This window comes from Tiliqua scincoides, chromosome 2, assembly GCF_035046505.1.
Source record: "Tiliqua scincoides isolate rTilSci1 chromosome 2, rTilSci1.hap2, whole genome shotgun sequence".
NCBI lineage: Eukaryota > Metazoa > Chordata > Lepidosauria > Squamata > Scincidae > Tiliqua > Tiliqua scincoides.
The window spans coordinates 14,576,403-14,594,661 of NC_089822.1; the positions used below are offsets into that span (position 1 = coordinate 14,576,403).

General features: G+C 45.3%; 1 protein-coding gene across 1 annotated transcript in view; it reads right to left on the reverse strand.

The window, feature by feature from the left end:
• The window catches only part of ADAMTS12 (ADAM metallopeptidase with thrombospondin type 1 motif 12), a 148,848-nt gene that overhangs the window by 53,952 nt on the left and 76,637 nt on the right, over positions 1–18,259 (reverse strand). Inside the window, exons 4-8 of the mRNA XM_066615124.1 lie at positions 10,805–11,001; positions 8,884–8,967; positions 6,559–6,683; positions 3,447–3,596; positions 2,044–2,187 (exon numbers count right to left, since the gene is read on the reverse strand). Of these exons, the coding sequence (XP_066471221.1) occupies positions 2,044–2,187; positions 3,447–3,596; positions 6,559–6,683; positions 8,884–8,967; positions 10,805–11,001 (700 nt within the window). The remainder of the gene's footprint in view (positions 1–2,043; positions 2,188–3,446; positions 3,597–6,558; positions 6,684–8,883; positions 8,968–10,804; positions 11,002–18,259) is intronic.

Sequence of the window (18,259 nt, forward strand, 5' to 3'; positions counted from 1 at the left end):
TGACCTCTCCACTGCCCGGCAGTCTGCACAACTGTTGAGCCACTAGTGCTGGTGATCCACCGGCACTAGCCTAGTGCTGGCCAGCACTGAGTTAGCTTCAGAGCTGAACTGGTGCTGAAGGCCGTGAAGTGCTTTATGGCACGTTTGCGACACTCACAGCTGGCAGAGCGCTGGCAGTGTGAACTCAGGACTGGGCTCTAACTTTGTTCAGTCAGAATAACGCATGCATTTGACTTCACTTGTGAACAGTCACTTATGGCATTTCTCACATTCCTGGGCCATTCGGTCCCTTTGAGGCTCTAACAGGTAACCATTCTTCCTGCATCCACGTTTTAATGAATTCAGCACAGTGAGGCATACTGCTCATCTACTCTACTGTTGCTATGAATTATCATTCCACTTTACATAATAATGGTCACTGATAGCATCACGGGGTAGGTCCCCAGAAGACTAAACATCAGGATTGTGGTACTCAGCTGGAACCATGGTGATCCATGGCCTGTCACATGAGGTCAAAGTGTCACATGGGGATGAAAAAGATGCTATCGCCCCACTCCACGCCTCTGCAGCAAGGCTGAGTTGCTGGTGGATAATCAGCAGTTTCAATTGGAGCTGGTATTAGTAGATAAAAGAGGAGGCGAGGCAAAGAGTCAGACAGGAGAGGCAGGAGGGAGGGAGAGAAAGGAGGATTCTGGAGAGGCAAGGATGGAGCATGGAAAAGCAGGGCGAGACAGCAGGAATGACAGCAGGAATGGAGAGATATAAAGGAAGCAGGTCCCTCTGCAGGAGGAGGAGATAGAAAGGGTTAATGAAGATACACAAGAGAGACAAGGGAAGGGCTGGCTGGGTAGACATGGCAGAAATAGGAGGACTAGATAGAGCAACGAGAAGTGAAGCAGGGAGAAGCTGATCAGGAAGGCAGAAAGTGGCCTTCCCCAGGCAAGCCCTTGATAGGGCTGGCTGGGAGAAAAGAACTCCCCCTTTGAGGGGACCCCAGGGGAAAGGAGCAGGAAAGGGTGTCCTTCTGTGAGGGAAGTGTACCAACAGCTGCCCTCAAAAGAGGCACCCACCCACTCTTCATCTTTTAGCAATTGTTGTGGAAGAGCCTGTTACTCTCCATAAGGAAGGTCAGCAACACCAACCTCTATGCTAATAGTGGGAAGAGCAGGGAAAACGACTGGTTGTTGGTGCTGGTTACAGTGGGTTGTTTTCAGAGAAGAACTAAATGCAGCATGTAGGAGGTGAAACACTGTTCTCTTCCACGTTGCTCAGGCACCAGCTTAATCACAGTATCCTGTTTTGAGCCATGAATTTTCAGAAAGATTATCAGCTAAGAGGATGATTCAGAAAATGATGACCGTTAATGGTGTTGACAGACAAGGGAAAGTGGAAGAAACTTAGCTCAGAGAGAAAACAATTAGCAATTTTCAGATGACTAGGGAAGAACTAGCTCAGCACCAAGCTGCCTATCTAAGGGGGCAGAATATAATTTTTAAAATAAAATAATAAACTAAATTTATACACACACGCACACTATACACACATTTCTCTGGCATGTTTTGTAATGCTTCTTCAATGGTTCTCACTCCTTTAGCACCGGGACCCACTTTTAAGAATGAGAATCTCTCAGGACCCACCAGAAGTGACGTCATGACCGGAAGTGACATCATCAAGCAGGAAAATTTTTAACAACCCTAGACTGCAATCCTACCCACTTTTACCCAGGAGTAAGTCCCATTAACTATCATTAAAAGCATCTTCATAGCAGCCTGTTAAACATACAAATCTGTGACATTTCCCCAAATGCAGTCACTTACCAGGGTAGCATCAAGTCTAATATATTAAAAATAAAATATTGAAATGAATGGGGATCCACCTGAAATTGGTTCACAACTCACCTAGTAGGTCCTGACCCACAGTTTGAGAAACACTGCTCTATATTTCTATATAGAAAGAGCGCATTACAAAAAATGTGTGAGAGACTGCTTTTTGTTATCAGGTACGCTCCATTGTCCCTGTCACAAACCTGCCATTTTCACTCACTCAAGGAAACGTGTGATGTATTCCTTGCTGCACTGTGACCACGTGAGTGGTGTGGGGTCATACTGGAGCTGCCGGGACATAATGTACGGGCGCCTTCCCTCTGGCTCACAGTCATTCTCCTTTCCATCGTGTTGGATTCCAAAACTAGGAGATAAACAAACAGGCACAAGAAATAGTCATGAAAGCTTACAAAACATCTTATACAGAACATCTTATCTCCCAGCAGCCCAGAGCATTACAAAAAATGTGTGAGAGACTGCTTGTTGTTACCAGGTAATGTAAAGTTTGACTGGCCCTGGTGAAAGGCACAGCAGTGAGCCTGAGATGATGAAGAGAGTTATGAAAAAGTCAGGATTTCACAGCTGCAGTTCTGAGACCAGCTGCATGCTGAAAATCCCGTCTCACTTAAGGCTCAATCCTAGTGTGATTTCCATAATATCTGAAGCCTGGAGGGGGAGACAATGGAGCCCAAGCTACATCCTGCCAGCGTGGCAAGAAAGAACCCTGGCATCCCCAGCAACAACGATGCCACTGACTGTGGGGTTGGTGCCGCAAAATTCTGGCAACTGAGCAATGCTCCACAAACCCTAGACTCACCTATCAGACCTCAAACTGCCTGCCAAGCTCATATCCAGGCACCAGTGCCATCCCTATGAAAGCAAGTGTACAGGCACAGCCTGGCAAAGTCAGCCAAGCATCATTATCTCAAGGAGGCTGCATGGGACACAATCCAAGACATGCCTGCACAGGAGCAAGTCCCCTGGGATACAATCCAGCCTACTCCAGGGAAGACTCTCAGGGTACCAAGCTGACCCCAGAAGACATGGGAAGATGTGTTGCTGTCATGCCCAGAGGCAGGAAGTCAGAGCAGTCAGACCTGTGCGTGCCACTGGCCACTAGACACTGCTGCACTCACAAAGTCATACCCACAAGTCATCTTGTACATCAGCCGTGCAATGCAGGTCAGCACACCAAAGACTCCAGGGAAGCCATACTCAGCATCACTACCCAGGCACATGCCATGCCTGGGCATGTATCAGGACACTGACAAGCCAGTGGCAGCAGGAACTGTCACCCCTGTACCACAGTGAGACTGCACATGGGATTCATGGCAGGGAAGTGGTGGATAGAGGTGATGGGAAGGGGAAATGGGAGAGAGGTAAAGAAAGATACCCTACTGACTGACCCAAGGCTGGCTTCCTGCCCCATATCCTAAGCCAGTGTAAGTGGCCACACAGAATCCTGTGCCTTTCCACCCTCTGGCTCCCTGTACTGACACCTTTGGGGAAGGGTTTCAGTTTGGTGGTTTTGAGTCCCGGTCCTTATGCCAGAGTTGGAATTTGGGAACTTCACCATGCAAAGCACCGTCTCTACAACTGAACTAGGTTTTAATTTAAACACACCTATGTCCAAGTTCATGTGCAATTGTGAACGCCAAAGGCAGGCCAGAGTCTTCATTGATATTACAGCTCCGATGAGGTTGACACATTCCAGAGAGATGCGACAAACCTAAAGTTTCACATGGATGATTCATGCCAGCACAAATGTCTTTTCTGTGAACACAGTAAAATCCTTGAGGTTAAAACTGCTTTAAACTGACACTCATGCTGTGGGGCAATCCTTTTGTGTGGTAGAGGTGTGGGGACATCTTAAAAAGCATGCGAAATAGCCAGAGGTCAAACTCCCAATATGCACCTCCCCTCCCCTGAGGCGCCGGGGAGGATAGTATTGGGCTGTAAATGTATTACATATAGACATATATACCAAACTATGTCGTTCTCTGCTAGCAGGACACAAAGGCGCTTTTTAAACAGGTGTCCTCTTACATTTAGCAGGGGGAGAGCAACTGTCCCCCTTAATCACAGCATAGTGCCTTTTCCACTGGGTGAAGCTGGGGCTCTTTCCAATCTTTTTTCAAACTGTGAGCCCTTAGGGGACAGGGAACCATTTATTTATTTATTTATTTATTTATTTATTTATTTATTTATTTATGTTGCTAGGTAGAATCATTTTTGTGAACTACTTTTTGTTGGAAAGCAGTACACAAATATTCTTAATAATTCACAACGGTAGAATTGTGACATTGATGTGTTGATGATATGAGTCTTTTTAGTCATTTCAAAAGCCAACGTATGAGGAGGGAGTGGGATCGTGTCCACTAGCCGTGTTCCTTGGTAAGCCATGTCCCATGGGTGTCTACTATCGTGCCTACTAGCCATATCCCATGGGTGTATTAGCCATGCCAAAACACCCACTGGCCAGCCCCACCCCTGACAACTGCACATTTGGCATTTGTCGGCAAAAGAGGCAGACCTGAATGTGAGGAAGGTTTCTGGAACTGTGCATCGCTCCTCCATATGATACACTCAACACTCTCAAAAAAGAGCTATGAATGTTCCTGCATGTTCAATATTCACTGTGACTTCAAATGAACTTCCTTTTCCTTCTCCATCTGTTCCAGATCCTTTTGTTCCAGCTCCTAACATAGTATGTGGGCTAGATACGGTTTCTTTTTCATCCTATCCCCTGCTTCTTGCCATAAATTGTGTTGAGATGCTGAATCATTATCCCCTAAATTAGAAATAAGTTGGTAGCACATGCATCATTGAAAAAAGAACAACCAACGAACTGTTCATTATGGCTCTATTCAAAACCCTGCAATTATTGTGACGAGCGCTGTTGTGAGAAAAGTCAGAGGCAATAAAGCCCTGTGATTTCAGAACAAGCAAGTTGAAGCAATAAGGACCAAAAATATTTGGTTTTGCATTTGTTATGTTTGGGAATGAATTGGAAGGACCCCCCCCCCCCCAAAAAAAATTCTTTCAAAGTACGAGACGTACTTCATTTTGTTTCGCTTCATAGAAAAGCCCTTGATTCATGACCTGCATCTGAATATGATGCTGTGAATATATTTATGAGTGAGGTGTTAAGGGGTGTCAAACATAAGGTCTTTGGGCCAGATATGGTCCGTGGAAGCTCTTTATATGGCCCATGTGATAACTGGGCTCTCCAAGCGCCGCCCCTGCTGAGGTGCTGGGAAGGAGAGAAAGAAAGAAGCCTCAGAAGGCAAGAAACACTGGAGGGGGGGGTATGCACAGTCCAAGAGGAGTGAGGGCCCCAACCTATTCAATTTTCCAGTGCTGGTGCAGTTGTGCCGGTGGGGTGTGCGCTGCATCCTGTGGTGGAGGGGCAGTCACTGGGGCCTTCTCAAGGTATGGGAATGTGTTCTCTTACCAAGGGGCTGCATTGTGGCTACACTGGAGCTGGAAAGTTGGATAGGATTGGGCCCTCAGACGCTGCCAAGATGCTGGGAGAGCCTAGTTATCATGCGGACTGCCCTTTTAGCAGCATTGCTTCTGTCGAGGCCTTACTTTGCAGAGCACCTCTCAGCTGCTGAGCTGTAAAGTGATGCCTTAGCTGGTGGCTTTCCCCAAGGCAAGGGGACAAATATCCCCTTACCTCAAGGAAACATACAAACTGCAAAATTCCTCTGCGGGATACAGGCCATGCTGGCCTCACTGCATTGGCATGGGGGAATTTCAATAGGATTGCACTCTTATGATCCAGTCCTATGGCGCCTTTATGACAAAGGATTTTTGTCGTATTTCACTTTCATAATGGCCTGTCGCTGCCGTGTGTCTTAGAGTCACTGGCACAAATGTCCAGCAGCTCCATACTCCTGTCACCAACAGACCTAGCCTGCACAACAGCAGGTAAGGTGGTGGCATGGTGGGTCATGGGAGGTTTAGGACAGGAAACTTCTTGATCATTCTCTTAGCTAACTACACTACCCTACAGGACAATGGGTCTCAGTTTCTCAGACGTACATAATTCAAAAAAGTTGTCAGATATTGTACTGATTTATCTTTTTCTCTGGATAAGAGGTGGAAACATCTAAACCAGGGGCAGCACCACATTTGGAACCTGGCCCACTCTACTGCAAAGATCCATATGAGAACAATTTACTTTTGCAGAACTGCTGTGCAAGTCACAACAACAACCTAGATGTCTTGTAAAAATATAGAGAGTTTCATGGTGACTCTGTACTTCTCTAGCTCTATAACTAACCTGGGGAAAGTAACAGAACTGAGCGGTACACACTCACACAGGCCCAAAATGTTCCATGTCCCAGGGCCTGGTGCAATCTGGCACTAGTCTGATTAAGCTTTCCACTACAAGAACCAACATGCCCTGGGACAGAGCTGTTAGTTGAGGCATTAACATTTCCACACAGCAATTTTTTTTTCTTTTCAGTATCAAAATGCCCTGAATAGCAGGGAGGCACTCGGATAAACAGCAGTGGCTTAGGATGCTGAGAACTTTCCTTAAACCTTTACTGAATAATTGTTTCCAGGGTCATGTGACTTAAGGCCACACTATAAGCAAAACTGGTTTATGTTTGGAGTGCAGGCATGCCTGCATCAGTCAGACCATGATCACACCATGAAATGGGGCCGGTTTAAACAGAGAATCAACTGCCTTTTCACCTTACTGAAATCTGAAATGTATCTATACCTGGTAAGAAGAACTGCCACGTCATGGTGTAGTGGGTTGGCATCAGTTTTGGGGTTGATACTCTTCTGCCATTTGCAAAAGCTGGCTAGTGTCTTATCTGCATGATGAACTATTTTGAGCCCTTGCTAAAAACAGGAAAAGAAATGATCATGATAAATATTGCGTCATATTGTCAGAACACTAACAGCATCGGTATTAATGATTGAATTGCTTAAATCATACAGTTGTAATAAAGGATGATTTTCCTTGAAACAAAAGGCATCCTTAAAATAGCTGCTTACTGAGTGCTTTAAATGGGCCGCCCATGATTGGGCCATATGACAGAAGGCCTCTTGAAGGTGCCAGAGGGCAGATGACCAGACAAATTTAAACCAATGTATAAAGATTCGTCTCTCTCTCTCTCTCTCTCTCTCTCTCTCTCTGTGACTGTGTCTGTGTGTGTCTGTGTCTGTGTGTCTGTGTGTTTCATTCTGATCAAAGCCAGTACTTGTAGCAACATAACAGCAAAAAAACTGAATCCTCATTCTGAATCACTAAGGAAAAGAAATTAAAAATTCTCTTCCAGCTCAGGTCCAACCCAGGTACTTACACAACAGCTTCGTTTGAGGCTGCATTCCGAAGATAGCTCCTTTTCAATTCAATCATCAATATTTTGTCCCAGTTCTCTTACCCTTCACCTTCTCCTACCTGCTGCATACCTTCTAGGATCTTGTTTATTACAGATCTTGTTTATTAAGGGAAGGATGATAGAATTGGGAGGAGGGAACTTATGCCCTCTCTCCCAATTTTAAAGGTACCTTTAAAAACTTTAAAGTTACAAGGACAATTCCTGGGTTATAGTCAGACAACTTTAGTTCATGTTCTGGTTCAGGGAGAAATAATGAACATTCAGTTATGTTTTAGGTTTTGGTTCAAATTGGCTTCCTACTGGTACACTACCTATACAGGTGAGAGAATTCAGAGACTGAAGTAGAAAGGTCTGCCTGAAAGCTAAAGACCACAATCACCTTGGGTGCAGAGTTAATGATGAAACCAACAGCAAAATTCTAATTGTGCAGCCAAAGACAGCTCCAGTATTTGAATCTAGGCAGGAAAGCATGGCCTTTAAGAATCAGTTCCAGATATTGGAACATATAACCAAAAAAACCACTGGGTAGATGGGACTCGTCAGCCTGGGAAGGTAGCTCATCTGAGAGAAGGAAAACTCTGATCCCAAACCTCCACTGCCTTGTGGCTACATCCAGTTATGGGAAAGGCTTCAGGAGTCAACCTTGAGGCAAAATCCAGAGCCGGAGTCCCTGAGGCAGTTCATGGCTGAACACAGTCATGTTCTGGCAACTCCTGCGACGCCACTGGAACCAACCGTATTGGCTTCTGCCTTTCCATTGGACCATTTCAGCAATGTGGAAAGGGGGGATTTGCTGCATGGGAAACAGTCTATCCTCCATATCTACTTTACCCAGGCTTCGCGCACTGGAAAGGACACTCTGTTCCAGAACCACCAATCAGAGCGCGATACCATAGTCTTCCGAGACTGAAGGATGCCAACCATAAAACCAAGGGCCAAGCTACACGTGACATAGGAGGCCTCTGACTGGAATTTCTATTGCCTTTTCCTTTTCAATATGCAGTCGTGGGTGGGATTTGGATGAGGGCCATCACAAATGATACCCACAGGTTTTCCCCTCTATGGCTAACAGCAGATGGGGGGGGGCTGTTATCCCCTTGCCCTATCCCAAGGGCAATCCAAACTGTCCCAGTCCAAACTGTCCTCTCCCACGCCTGCTTCTTGAGAAAGAAAAAAGAGTTGCGGTCACAGAACTGTAATTTCTGCACACAGCCAGCCCATCTAGGAAGCTAACAAAGGGGGCGGGAGACATCCACTTCTCCAGCCACTCACCTTTGCTGTTGCTCTTCCTCCCACTCCCCAGAGTGAAAAAGGAAGAGGGGAACAGAGCGGAAGAGGAAGTGTGGAAGAGAGAAGACTCCACACTTCCTCTTTTGCTCCATTCCACTCTTTCTTTTCTAATTCAGGGAGTGGGAGGAGCAGATGCTGGAACAGCACCAGGCCAGAGGTGCAGCATTTGGTACACCACTTCAGGTGACCCTGTTCCCACATGACATCTAGGGCACCTCTTGATTTCATTATTAGGGGAATTTTAAAAACACCAGCTTTTAAACCAAATAGTTATACATTCACACAGATGCATGGATTAGATACTCTCTGATTCTTCTTCATCATCCTTCTCTAAAATCTGCCCCCCCACCTGCCTTCATTAAATGATGCAATCAAATAATTTTGGAAAAGCAAGGCTGGAATCTTACCTCCTCTTCCTCAAGGAGAATGAGACGAATCAGCACAATATGGATTGCATTGCCAATGCTCGGGTCGTAGAATAGACCTGCCACCTGGGCCAGAGCCAGAGCAGATGAAGTAAATGGATCCATCTGAGCAATATTTTTCAAACAATGATGACGCTTTATTTCTTTAGCGCCATCATAACATCTGGCACTCTACAGACTGATGTAAACAAAAGACAGCCCTTGCCCTGAGAAGCCGACAATATATGTTTAGACAAGGGAAGGCAGGCAACAGTTAGGGAAAGAAGGGGGCAGGCGAGTGTAATGCCAGGCTATGGTGAGCAAATGTAGAGCACAGGCCTATGCGTGTCTACTCAGAAGTAAATCTCACTGTGTTCAATGTAGCTTTCTCCCAGAAAAATGCGTATAGATTTTCAGCCTTAGAATTCATTTTGGTTGCTTTAGGTGAGGACAAACAGCCCAATCCTGAGCTGCCAAAAATGGCTGCAGCGGTATCCTGCGCAACCAGGCAGCTGCCAGCAGCTCCTCAGGAGAGGAAGACTTTTGTCCCCTTCCCCCAAATAAGGGAAGTAGCCTCACAATGGGGACTACTTGATTCTGGAGCTGGTGCAAAATCTAGAAGCCTCGTGTCTGGTCATGCTCGGCGCATGTTCATGCTGGGTTAGCTCCAGTACCACAGCTCCAGTGTTGGGTCTGTGGTACAGCTCACAAACATGCCTTACAGCACATTTGCGACATTGCATTCTGGCAGTAAGCTGGCGTGCTAAGCACTGGATCAGGCCCCGAAGCTAGGGCTGCAATCCTGTACGCCTCTGGTGATTGGTGGCCTCTAGTGAATGAATCTGGGAGTTGGAAATCTATTTTAGATTCAGTTGGATGCAAAACAGCCAACAGCCTGATGGATCTAGGGACAGCTGCTTTGCCTCAAAGCAGAATTTCTCATAATATGGAATATTTCAAGTGCATAACTCCTCTTGGGCAATTTCTGACAGCCTGCAGTTTGTTCAGGGTTTCCAGTGTGTTCTGAGCTGTGACGGATGCTGCAGAGGGCACCACAGCCACATAAATAAATATTCTACCATTATTGTTCAGTGGCAGCACTCAAGTATGATACTGAGAGTGAACCACTCCACTAATTGTTTAATATACTAGATTGATGTCCGGAAACGACCTAGTACTGGTCGTGACACCCAATATATCATTCATTTCAGTGCAAGAAACACTTCGGAAGTGCTAAGCTTCCATTTTGACATTTTGCTAGGATTGAGACATTATCCCAACAAGAGATTAATTACTATATGCTACCTTCCTGTTGCTGGTAGGTCAACCAATCCTCTACAGAAAATTCTAGAGAGGGATAAAGGATAGTCCACCACCCTTTCCTTAGACAGAGGAGACATTTCTTCCAGGCACTGGAGCCGAAGGGAAGCATCAGTGAAAAGACAGCGTTGCTCGGCCTTCTCAGGTTCAGAATCTGAGGCTCAGGGGGTGGTGCCAAAGGAAAGAACTTCAAAAATCAGTGGGTGAAGCCTGGTATGGGCATTGGATGGTCATGGGGGAGAGCTGGTGGCATCTGATGGTGTCTGAGGAGTGGAGCATGCTGGATACAGGCAGTGAACAAATAGAAAAGTGTTCTGGCAAAGGGCAAAAAGTCTGTTCCATTGATTGTGGCCTCCCACTCTGAAATGCTACTCCTTCCTTGGAACATTAGCTGAAGTGTTGCTCCAGCAAGCCACTGGAGGCTTTATAAGTCTAGTCTGGCTCTCAGGCAATCATCTTTCTCAGCTCCTTTATCTGAGACACCATGGATTGAATTGGGGACCTTCTGCTTTGAGCGCATATACCATCACTGACCTACAGTTCCTCCCTGGACCCACCAGCTTACAGATTTTAAACCCGCAGGGAAACGAAATGAACCACACACCATATTTATGATAGTGAGGATATAGGCTTCCACATTCTCGCTTCCGTGGTATTCAACCATTTTGCTATCGGCGACAACCAGAGTCTCCACCCATCGTTCTTTACTGATGGAGCGTCGGGAGGTTGCTTTGGCCGTCATGTGGCTCCTTTCCCACTTCTCCCTTTGAAGCTCTTGCTGTTTGAAAAAGTTCAAAGTTTCTGAAACAGGAGGCAGAAGACAGGGACTTAATTTCCTGGGAAAGGATTGTGCTATTCTGCTACGTCAAGTGAAGAGATAGCCCCCCTCTTTCTTAATTCCTTAATGGTCAGAAAAGGTCCATGACACTTATCTAGAAGCCCATTATGGAAGGTGAGTGAAGCTATGCATAATTGTAGGTTGAAGGCTGAAGGCAACAGTTCACACAGTTAACATTCAGGCAGGATAAATGAAAAGGTTTTTCATTTTAATGGGCTGCAAGGGTCGTACTATTGCTTAGGAAGGACTAACGGTGTCTCAGGAATAGCCTCACCTGCCTAGGAGCCTTTTTGCTTCCCACTTGCTCTAGCTGAACATTAGTAGATAAACACATATTACATACACCACAGGTCTCCAGTACACTCTTCTCATTGGGATGCTGAATGACCCCTCTGCAGGTCTCCCTGAAGCTTGTTATGGCTCCAGTTTGCAGGTTGAAGTGCACTTTGCTTTGGGATAACAAGCTTTATTCAGACAGAGTGATAACAAGTTTTGGGGATAACAAGCTTCAGGGAGACCTGAAGAGGGGGTTGCGGGCCTTCTGGACCCACTCTGAGGTCTGCAGACTCCCCCCCCTTAGGTAGGGACACAAGCCCCTGGATTCCCGCAATACTGTGATTGCTACAGAGCTGTTGGAACAAATTCCCCCTCCCAGTCCTTGCACCCGCCAAAACTTACTCCCAGAGAATTTGAGAACAGCTGCACTAGTGAATGCTAGCGCATATGCCTGCACAATGATGGCTGTGACAGTGTAGAAGTCCTTCCACTGGTGGATTGTGGATGCACGATGGACACCAGCACAACATTGGAAAAATACTGCACCAGTTAGCTCAGATATCACTCATGGTGAGCAGTATACTGACAGCCAAGCCAGCAGGAACCAGCAATGCAGCAAAGGGCATGAGGTGTGGCTAGCTGGGCAGGCCACTGCAAGAGCACCCCGTGTCACATGCCAACCCAAAAACTGACCCTTGCAGTGTTCTTTCTGATAGGTCCATGATATAGCTTCTCAGTCAAATGTGCTGGTTTGCGGTGATGCAAGGTGTTATATGCCAAATAAGCACTCTGTCTCCTGCCTTTCTCCTGCCATACCTGGGGTGGTGAGCAAGCAGCTTTATGCAATGGCTGATATGGGTTCTATACTCCCCTGATACACAGATGTCATGGTGAAGATGCGCTGCCATTGGGGTGGTGCTCCATGGATAACAGGCTGTGTTGGTGTTTCCAAGGATTGGGGAGGGGGTGTTTCTGGGAAGGGTTGCATTGCCAGGATGGACTTGGCATTTGGTCCTTGTATTGCTATCAGTGCAATGTCCATGTGGTGCTGCTGGATGGGCTTAAGTGACAGATATCACTCTGCCATCAGTGCAATGTCAGCTTGACATCTGAATAGGATAGGACTGATAGGAACAGCATTAGAAACTAATTTATTAGAGCACATATAAAGTCCTCCAGTAATATTGAACGTTCTTCTCAATTACATTTTATTAATAAACTGTAGGACAAAAGAGGCCATAAGCTCAGCCACAGAAAGATTTCCATTAACAACTGGCTATAATTAAACATATTAACCATTTCTCACCTCAATTATGCAAGATCAAATATTTCATATTACAGTATATCTACTTTCTCATCAGGTTTCATAAGCTTTGCATTTGTTAAAAGCCTTATTAGTACAGCTTGAGTAGAATTTACTGAGTGAGAACATTTTTAAATAAACCTGCTTCCCACCAGAACAAAAGCCATCCTGTAAATTGTCATAGACATCCAAGAGCCATTTTTTAAAGGCACAGATTGGTTCTGTTCATAAGAGAAAAGTACTTCTGCTCAAGAAGCTTTTGCTCTCTAGTATCCCTAGTTCCCTTGGGGTGAGGAAAACAGAAGGTGCCATGCACATGCTCAGAGGCAGTTCCAGTGTGATGGAATTTCTGAAAACAAAAGTTGGCAACTCTAATTGTCCTGAAGGAAAGGCAGAAGAAGAGGTTTCCAGACTAGGGAAGTTCTGATCATCAGCTCTTTAAGGGACCTAAAACTAGCCTTGTATAACTTGCAAGCTTTTTACTATAGCATTTTAAAACTGTAAACCTCCATGGATGCCAAGGCAAAAAGTATATAAGCCAGATAGGTAGGTAGGTATATAGGTATAGATAGGACTATATTACCTTCCAATCTCTAAATAAACTCAATGTATACATCTGCACCAACAGAGCTTATTTCCTAGTTCCTGGTGATCTTGGTCGATTGATCTCATTCACTGCTCACAATCCGTTGAGTGGGCACTGGTACTCTGCAATCTAACTTTCCCGGGGCAAAAGACTAATGGCAGCTATTACCCAGCATGTCTTCTTTTCTGACTCACTTCTTGATGACAGAATCATCAACAATTCCATCAGTATAGGTCATGCTGCTATAGTTACCCATAAATACAAGCTTAATTATGAGCATCATTAAATGACATATGCAGGAGGTACATAAACAGGCTTGTATAATATACTGTTGTTTTGAAAAGGGAATATGTCATAGTATTTAATTTATTTGGGGAGGGGGCCATAACTTGGTGGTAGAGTACATATAGAACAGAAATCTAGTTCAATCCCTAGTATTTCCAGGTAGAGTAGAAAAAAACCACTGTCTGAAATTCTAGAAAACTGCTGCCAACCAGTGTACAGCTTTCTGTATACTCCCAGTAAAAGTCCTTCAGGAAGACCACATTTTTTGCCACATTTTTCAACACATTCCTATGGATGTATGGCAAGTGGAAACATCACAGCAGTCTAGTCAAGAGCAGCAGAGAAGCTTCGATGTGATGTGACATCAGAGGAGCTCAGCCGATCACTTCCAGAGGCATCACAAAAACCACTAGCTTTTAAAAAAGATATTACTATGTCTTTATGTGTTTATGTTTACTGATAAAGCTCCTACAAGCATAGGTCATACTAGTGGATGTGAAAGTGACACAATTTGAATTAACAGAGGATCTGTGCCATTAACAGCGGCACGAAGGGTTGGCCCAAGACCTCCTGACACTTGAGGCAATGCACCAAGTCCTGCCCCCTTTCCCCTCCCCTCTAGATTTCTTCTTCCTCTCTGTCCCCCTCTTCCTTTGCCAATCTAGGGAGCAATGGAGGCAAGCAGGTGGGCAGAGGTGGGCAGAGGTGGGTGCCCCCTATCAGTCTGTTAAATGAAGCTACCGCTTCAGGTAGTCTCATGGTTGGGCTGACACTGGCTGTATGACCTGTAGAAATTCAACAGCAGCTTTTCATGGAATGAAGACATAAGAAATGGAACAATATAAGAAATTTAATGATAAGAAAAGTTACAAATGTTCTATTTGTCCAGAAGAAAGAAGCAGGAAAAATGATGGTAATCCTCTCATTCATCCACATTTTGCTCTTATAAATGATTCAAGGTATAGGCACTTTGTCCTCCACTTTGTATCTGGTCAGCCTGTTTTTAGTTCAAACAGCAATGTGAGGCAATGAAGAGGCAATGAATTACTCCAGCGATTTGTAGCAATTCCCCTCTTGTGTCCTGTTGATTTATTGGGAAAAAATAGCCAGAGCATCTGTTGCAATCCCTCCCCTTTCTGTAATCTCCCACCTGTGAAACTGGCCTCGAACACTAGCTCAGAGTTTTGGCCCGTTTTCTTTCACAATAAAACAGATCACATACGTATTGACTGAAAAACACTGATGACTTCTTTCTATTCAGCAACTGCTTATTTGGCTGTCTTTTTTCATTCTTTTGGGTGTATAGCTATGGAAATTTATGTTCCCTGTGGACACCTCTTCTTTCACAAGCAACCCTTTTATTTTAAAAATAGCAGTGAAATAAATATTTTGTTATTTATTCCAGTGCATGAGAGACTCTGGGTTGTTCTCTTCTTTCTGTAGGAAGCCTTCTTCCTACAGATTTTCCCCCTGCTTCTCAGCCTCTGAAGAGAGCCCCCCCCGGCAGATCGCATTAATTAAAGTCTAGAAATACAATAATAAAAACCTATAACTGTAACACTTTTCTCTCTTTTTCTCCTCCTCACAGGGCAGTTGGTTTTAATGCTACATTTGGGCAAGCTGATAACATTGCGGATTGGATCTCAAGGGCAGCCTGGGCTCAAATCCCAGTTTAATCATGGCTGAGGGCAAGCTGTTCCAATACTGCAGCACCCAAACGGGAAAAATAGCCACCACCCTGCAGGGTTGAGGCAAAAGTAAAACAGTAAAGAGTAGCATATTAAATGCCCTGGACAGCTACCACTAATTGCTAAGCTCGGGAGCAAAAATAAGAAATTCTGTCTCCAATTAGCAAGCCATTTGCCATGGAGCAATTAGAAATCCATTGAAAACCCATGGAAGTTTTTTTTTTTCTTCCTTTCTAAAACAGTACATGGGGAAGACTACCACAAGCTAAGCCTTGGGAAGGGGCAAAGTTTTTAAACCTCTTCACCCTCCATGGTTCTGCTCTGTTTCACAACCCTCCCCCCTTGCTATTTAGAAAAGTAAAAAAACAACAGAATGCAGTTATCTCAATTAAACTTGTGACATTATTCTGGAAAGGAGCTGAGAAAAAGAAAAACATTGGGTAGAAATGTCCATATCTCGATGACAAACAACACAGCAGCAGAGGACCAGAAAGCATATGGAAAGAAGCTGAATCACTGGCCTGGGGGGAGGGGAATAACAGATGGAGGAGACTGGTCACCAGCTCATTTTTCCCCCTTTGGAACCAGATTCTGGCATGACTGGCTCTTTAGCTTCCACAGAAAAGAATTCCTTGCTGCAGCACTCTCAAAAGTCATCCCTGCAGCTCGACAACTGGCTTCATTAACCTTCCCCTTCCTCTATGTTTTCAGGAATCTACAGCCACCTAAGCTCATTTAATTTTGGGGAAACGCTGCTGGTGGCTAGCATCCTTCTGTCCTGAAAAATGTCCTGAAGGGTGAAAAAAATTAAGTAACACTCTATTGCAGGAGTTGCTATTCAAACTAATTGCTGTTTGTAACTCTTTATGCCAGACTTGTACAAAAAGGCACTTTTGGCACCTTAAGGACTAGCAGATTTATTGTGGCATAGCCTTCCAAGGACTGTAGTCCATCTGCTTCTGATGAAGTGGTCTCTAGTCCATGCAAGCTTATGCCACAACAAAGCTTGAAGGTGCCTTTATTTCTTTGTTGGTTGGTTTTGTTTTATTATCTATTTTATTTTAAAACGTTTCTACCTGGACTTTCCTCCCATAACCCAGCTGACAAAGGCACCCACAAAAATTACATTAGGGGCCCGATCCTAACAACTGCAGTCGTGCAAGTGCCTTAAGGCATGACACAGCGGCAGTAAATTTGCAGAGCCAGTGCAGAGGCCAGCACTATTTGGTGCTGGGCCTCAGCGCCAGGAAGACGCGCTGCAGGAGTTCCAGCCTGTAGTGTTCCCATCATCCTGCACCGAGGCTTTTCAGGGCAGGGGGAGGGCAGAACTGGATGGAAGGAGGGCAGACTGAGGGGAGGAATGGGTCCAAGAGGGGGCGAGGGTGCTGCTGAATCCTATGCCCCCTCCTAAGCCTGAAAGCCAGTATGGGCTTCCTCAGTTCTGTGGAGTGGGCATAGCTCCGAAATGACCCATTTCCAACTGTGGAGCTCAATATAGGGTAAGGGACAGTGGTTCCCTTACCCCAAGGAGACTCCAGCGGCTGCCCAGGCCACACAGGATACAGCAGCAGCCGTTTCGGCATCACTGTATCACTGGGTGGGGCTGGGGCATAGCATTGGGCCGTAAAACACAGTTAATATGCTGAGAATATAATACAATAAAAAAATAAAAAAGCAAGCTTTCATCGCTTCTGGAAGCTTCTGTGGAGGTTCATTTTGGGGAGTAGCATTTCTATAGGCCACAAGCCAGAGCATTTAATCCTTAATGTTTGTGGTATATTCTTTCATATACATCAGATCAGTTGGAGATTTATTTAACAGACTTGTTTCACAGCCCAATCTTTTGCAGAGCTGGATGACCATACGTTGATCTTTTCACCACAGGCTTCTCCCATTAGACAGGCCCAACAGCCCAATCCTACCTAAACGTCCCTGGCACATGCCACACTGCATCTTGCAGGGAATTTAGCAGGTGAAAAGGCACCTTAGGGTAAGCCTCAGCCTGCGCAATGGGTCAACTTGGACCTGTATCAGCTATATAGCTGGCACTAATCTGTGTTGCTCCATGTCAGTGGATCAGATCAGGGAAAGGGGATAGGATACAATGTGTGCCAGCACCTCTGATCCTGTCTCCCACCTGGGCCTGATCCATCCACCCCCTGCCCCTGTCACCGCTAACCTCTGCACTGTCTTTAACCATTCTTCTGTTCTCAACAGATGGAGGGGGAGTTGGATTGCACCTACCTAAACTGTTTTCCAAGAGGGTGACCTTTTGTTACAGCAGGCTATAGTCTGGTGTGGGTTTGTGCATATCTAGATTGTGTGTGTGTGTGTGTGTGTGTGTGTGTGTGTGTGTGTGTGTGTGTGTGTTTCAAACTCAATCACTAGTGCTGAAATAATGAGCCTATAACACAGGGCAACACACACTTTGCTATCTCATAAGTCAGACCTATTCCTGGATATATTTGGGATGCTGTTTCCAAAAATGGCATTGGTTTGGCCCTATCACACCTACCGCAGACTCCCGCCTATAAGTCGACCCCACAGATAAGTTGAGGGCAGGTTTTGAGCCAAAAATCATGGAATTATCTATGACCGTCGGATAAATTGGGGGTTAAACTTAGGGGGATGTCTGACTATAGTTTTGTCTGATTTTACCCAAGGCCAGATCCTGAAAAATAGCCTACCACTAATTGTTACCTAAGAACTGTAGTCTCTAATTTATTAAAAACATAGTAAAAGATCATAAGATAACATAAGAACATAAGAACATAAGAACAGCCCCACTGGATCAGGCCATAGGCCCATCTAGTCCAGCTTCATATATCTCACAGCGGCCCACCAAATGCCCCAGGGAGCACACCAGATAACAAGAGACCTCATCCTGGTGCCCTCCCTTGCATCTGGCATTCTGACATAACCCATTTCTAAAATCAGGAGGTTGCGCATACACATCATGGCTTGTACCCCATAATGGATTTTTCCTCCAGAAACCTGTCCAATCCCCTTTTAAAGGCGTCTAGGCTAGACGCTATCACCACATCCTGTGGCAAGGAGTTCCACAGACCGACCACATGCTGAGT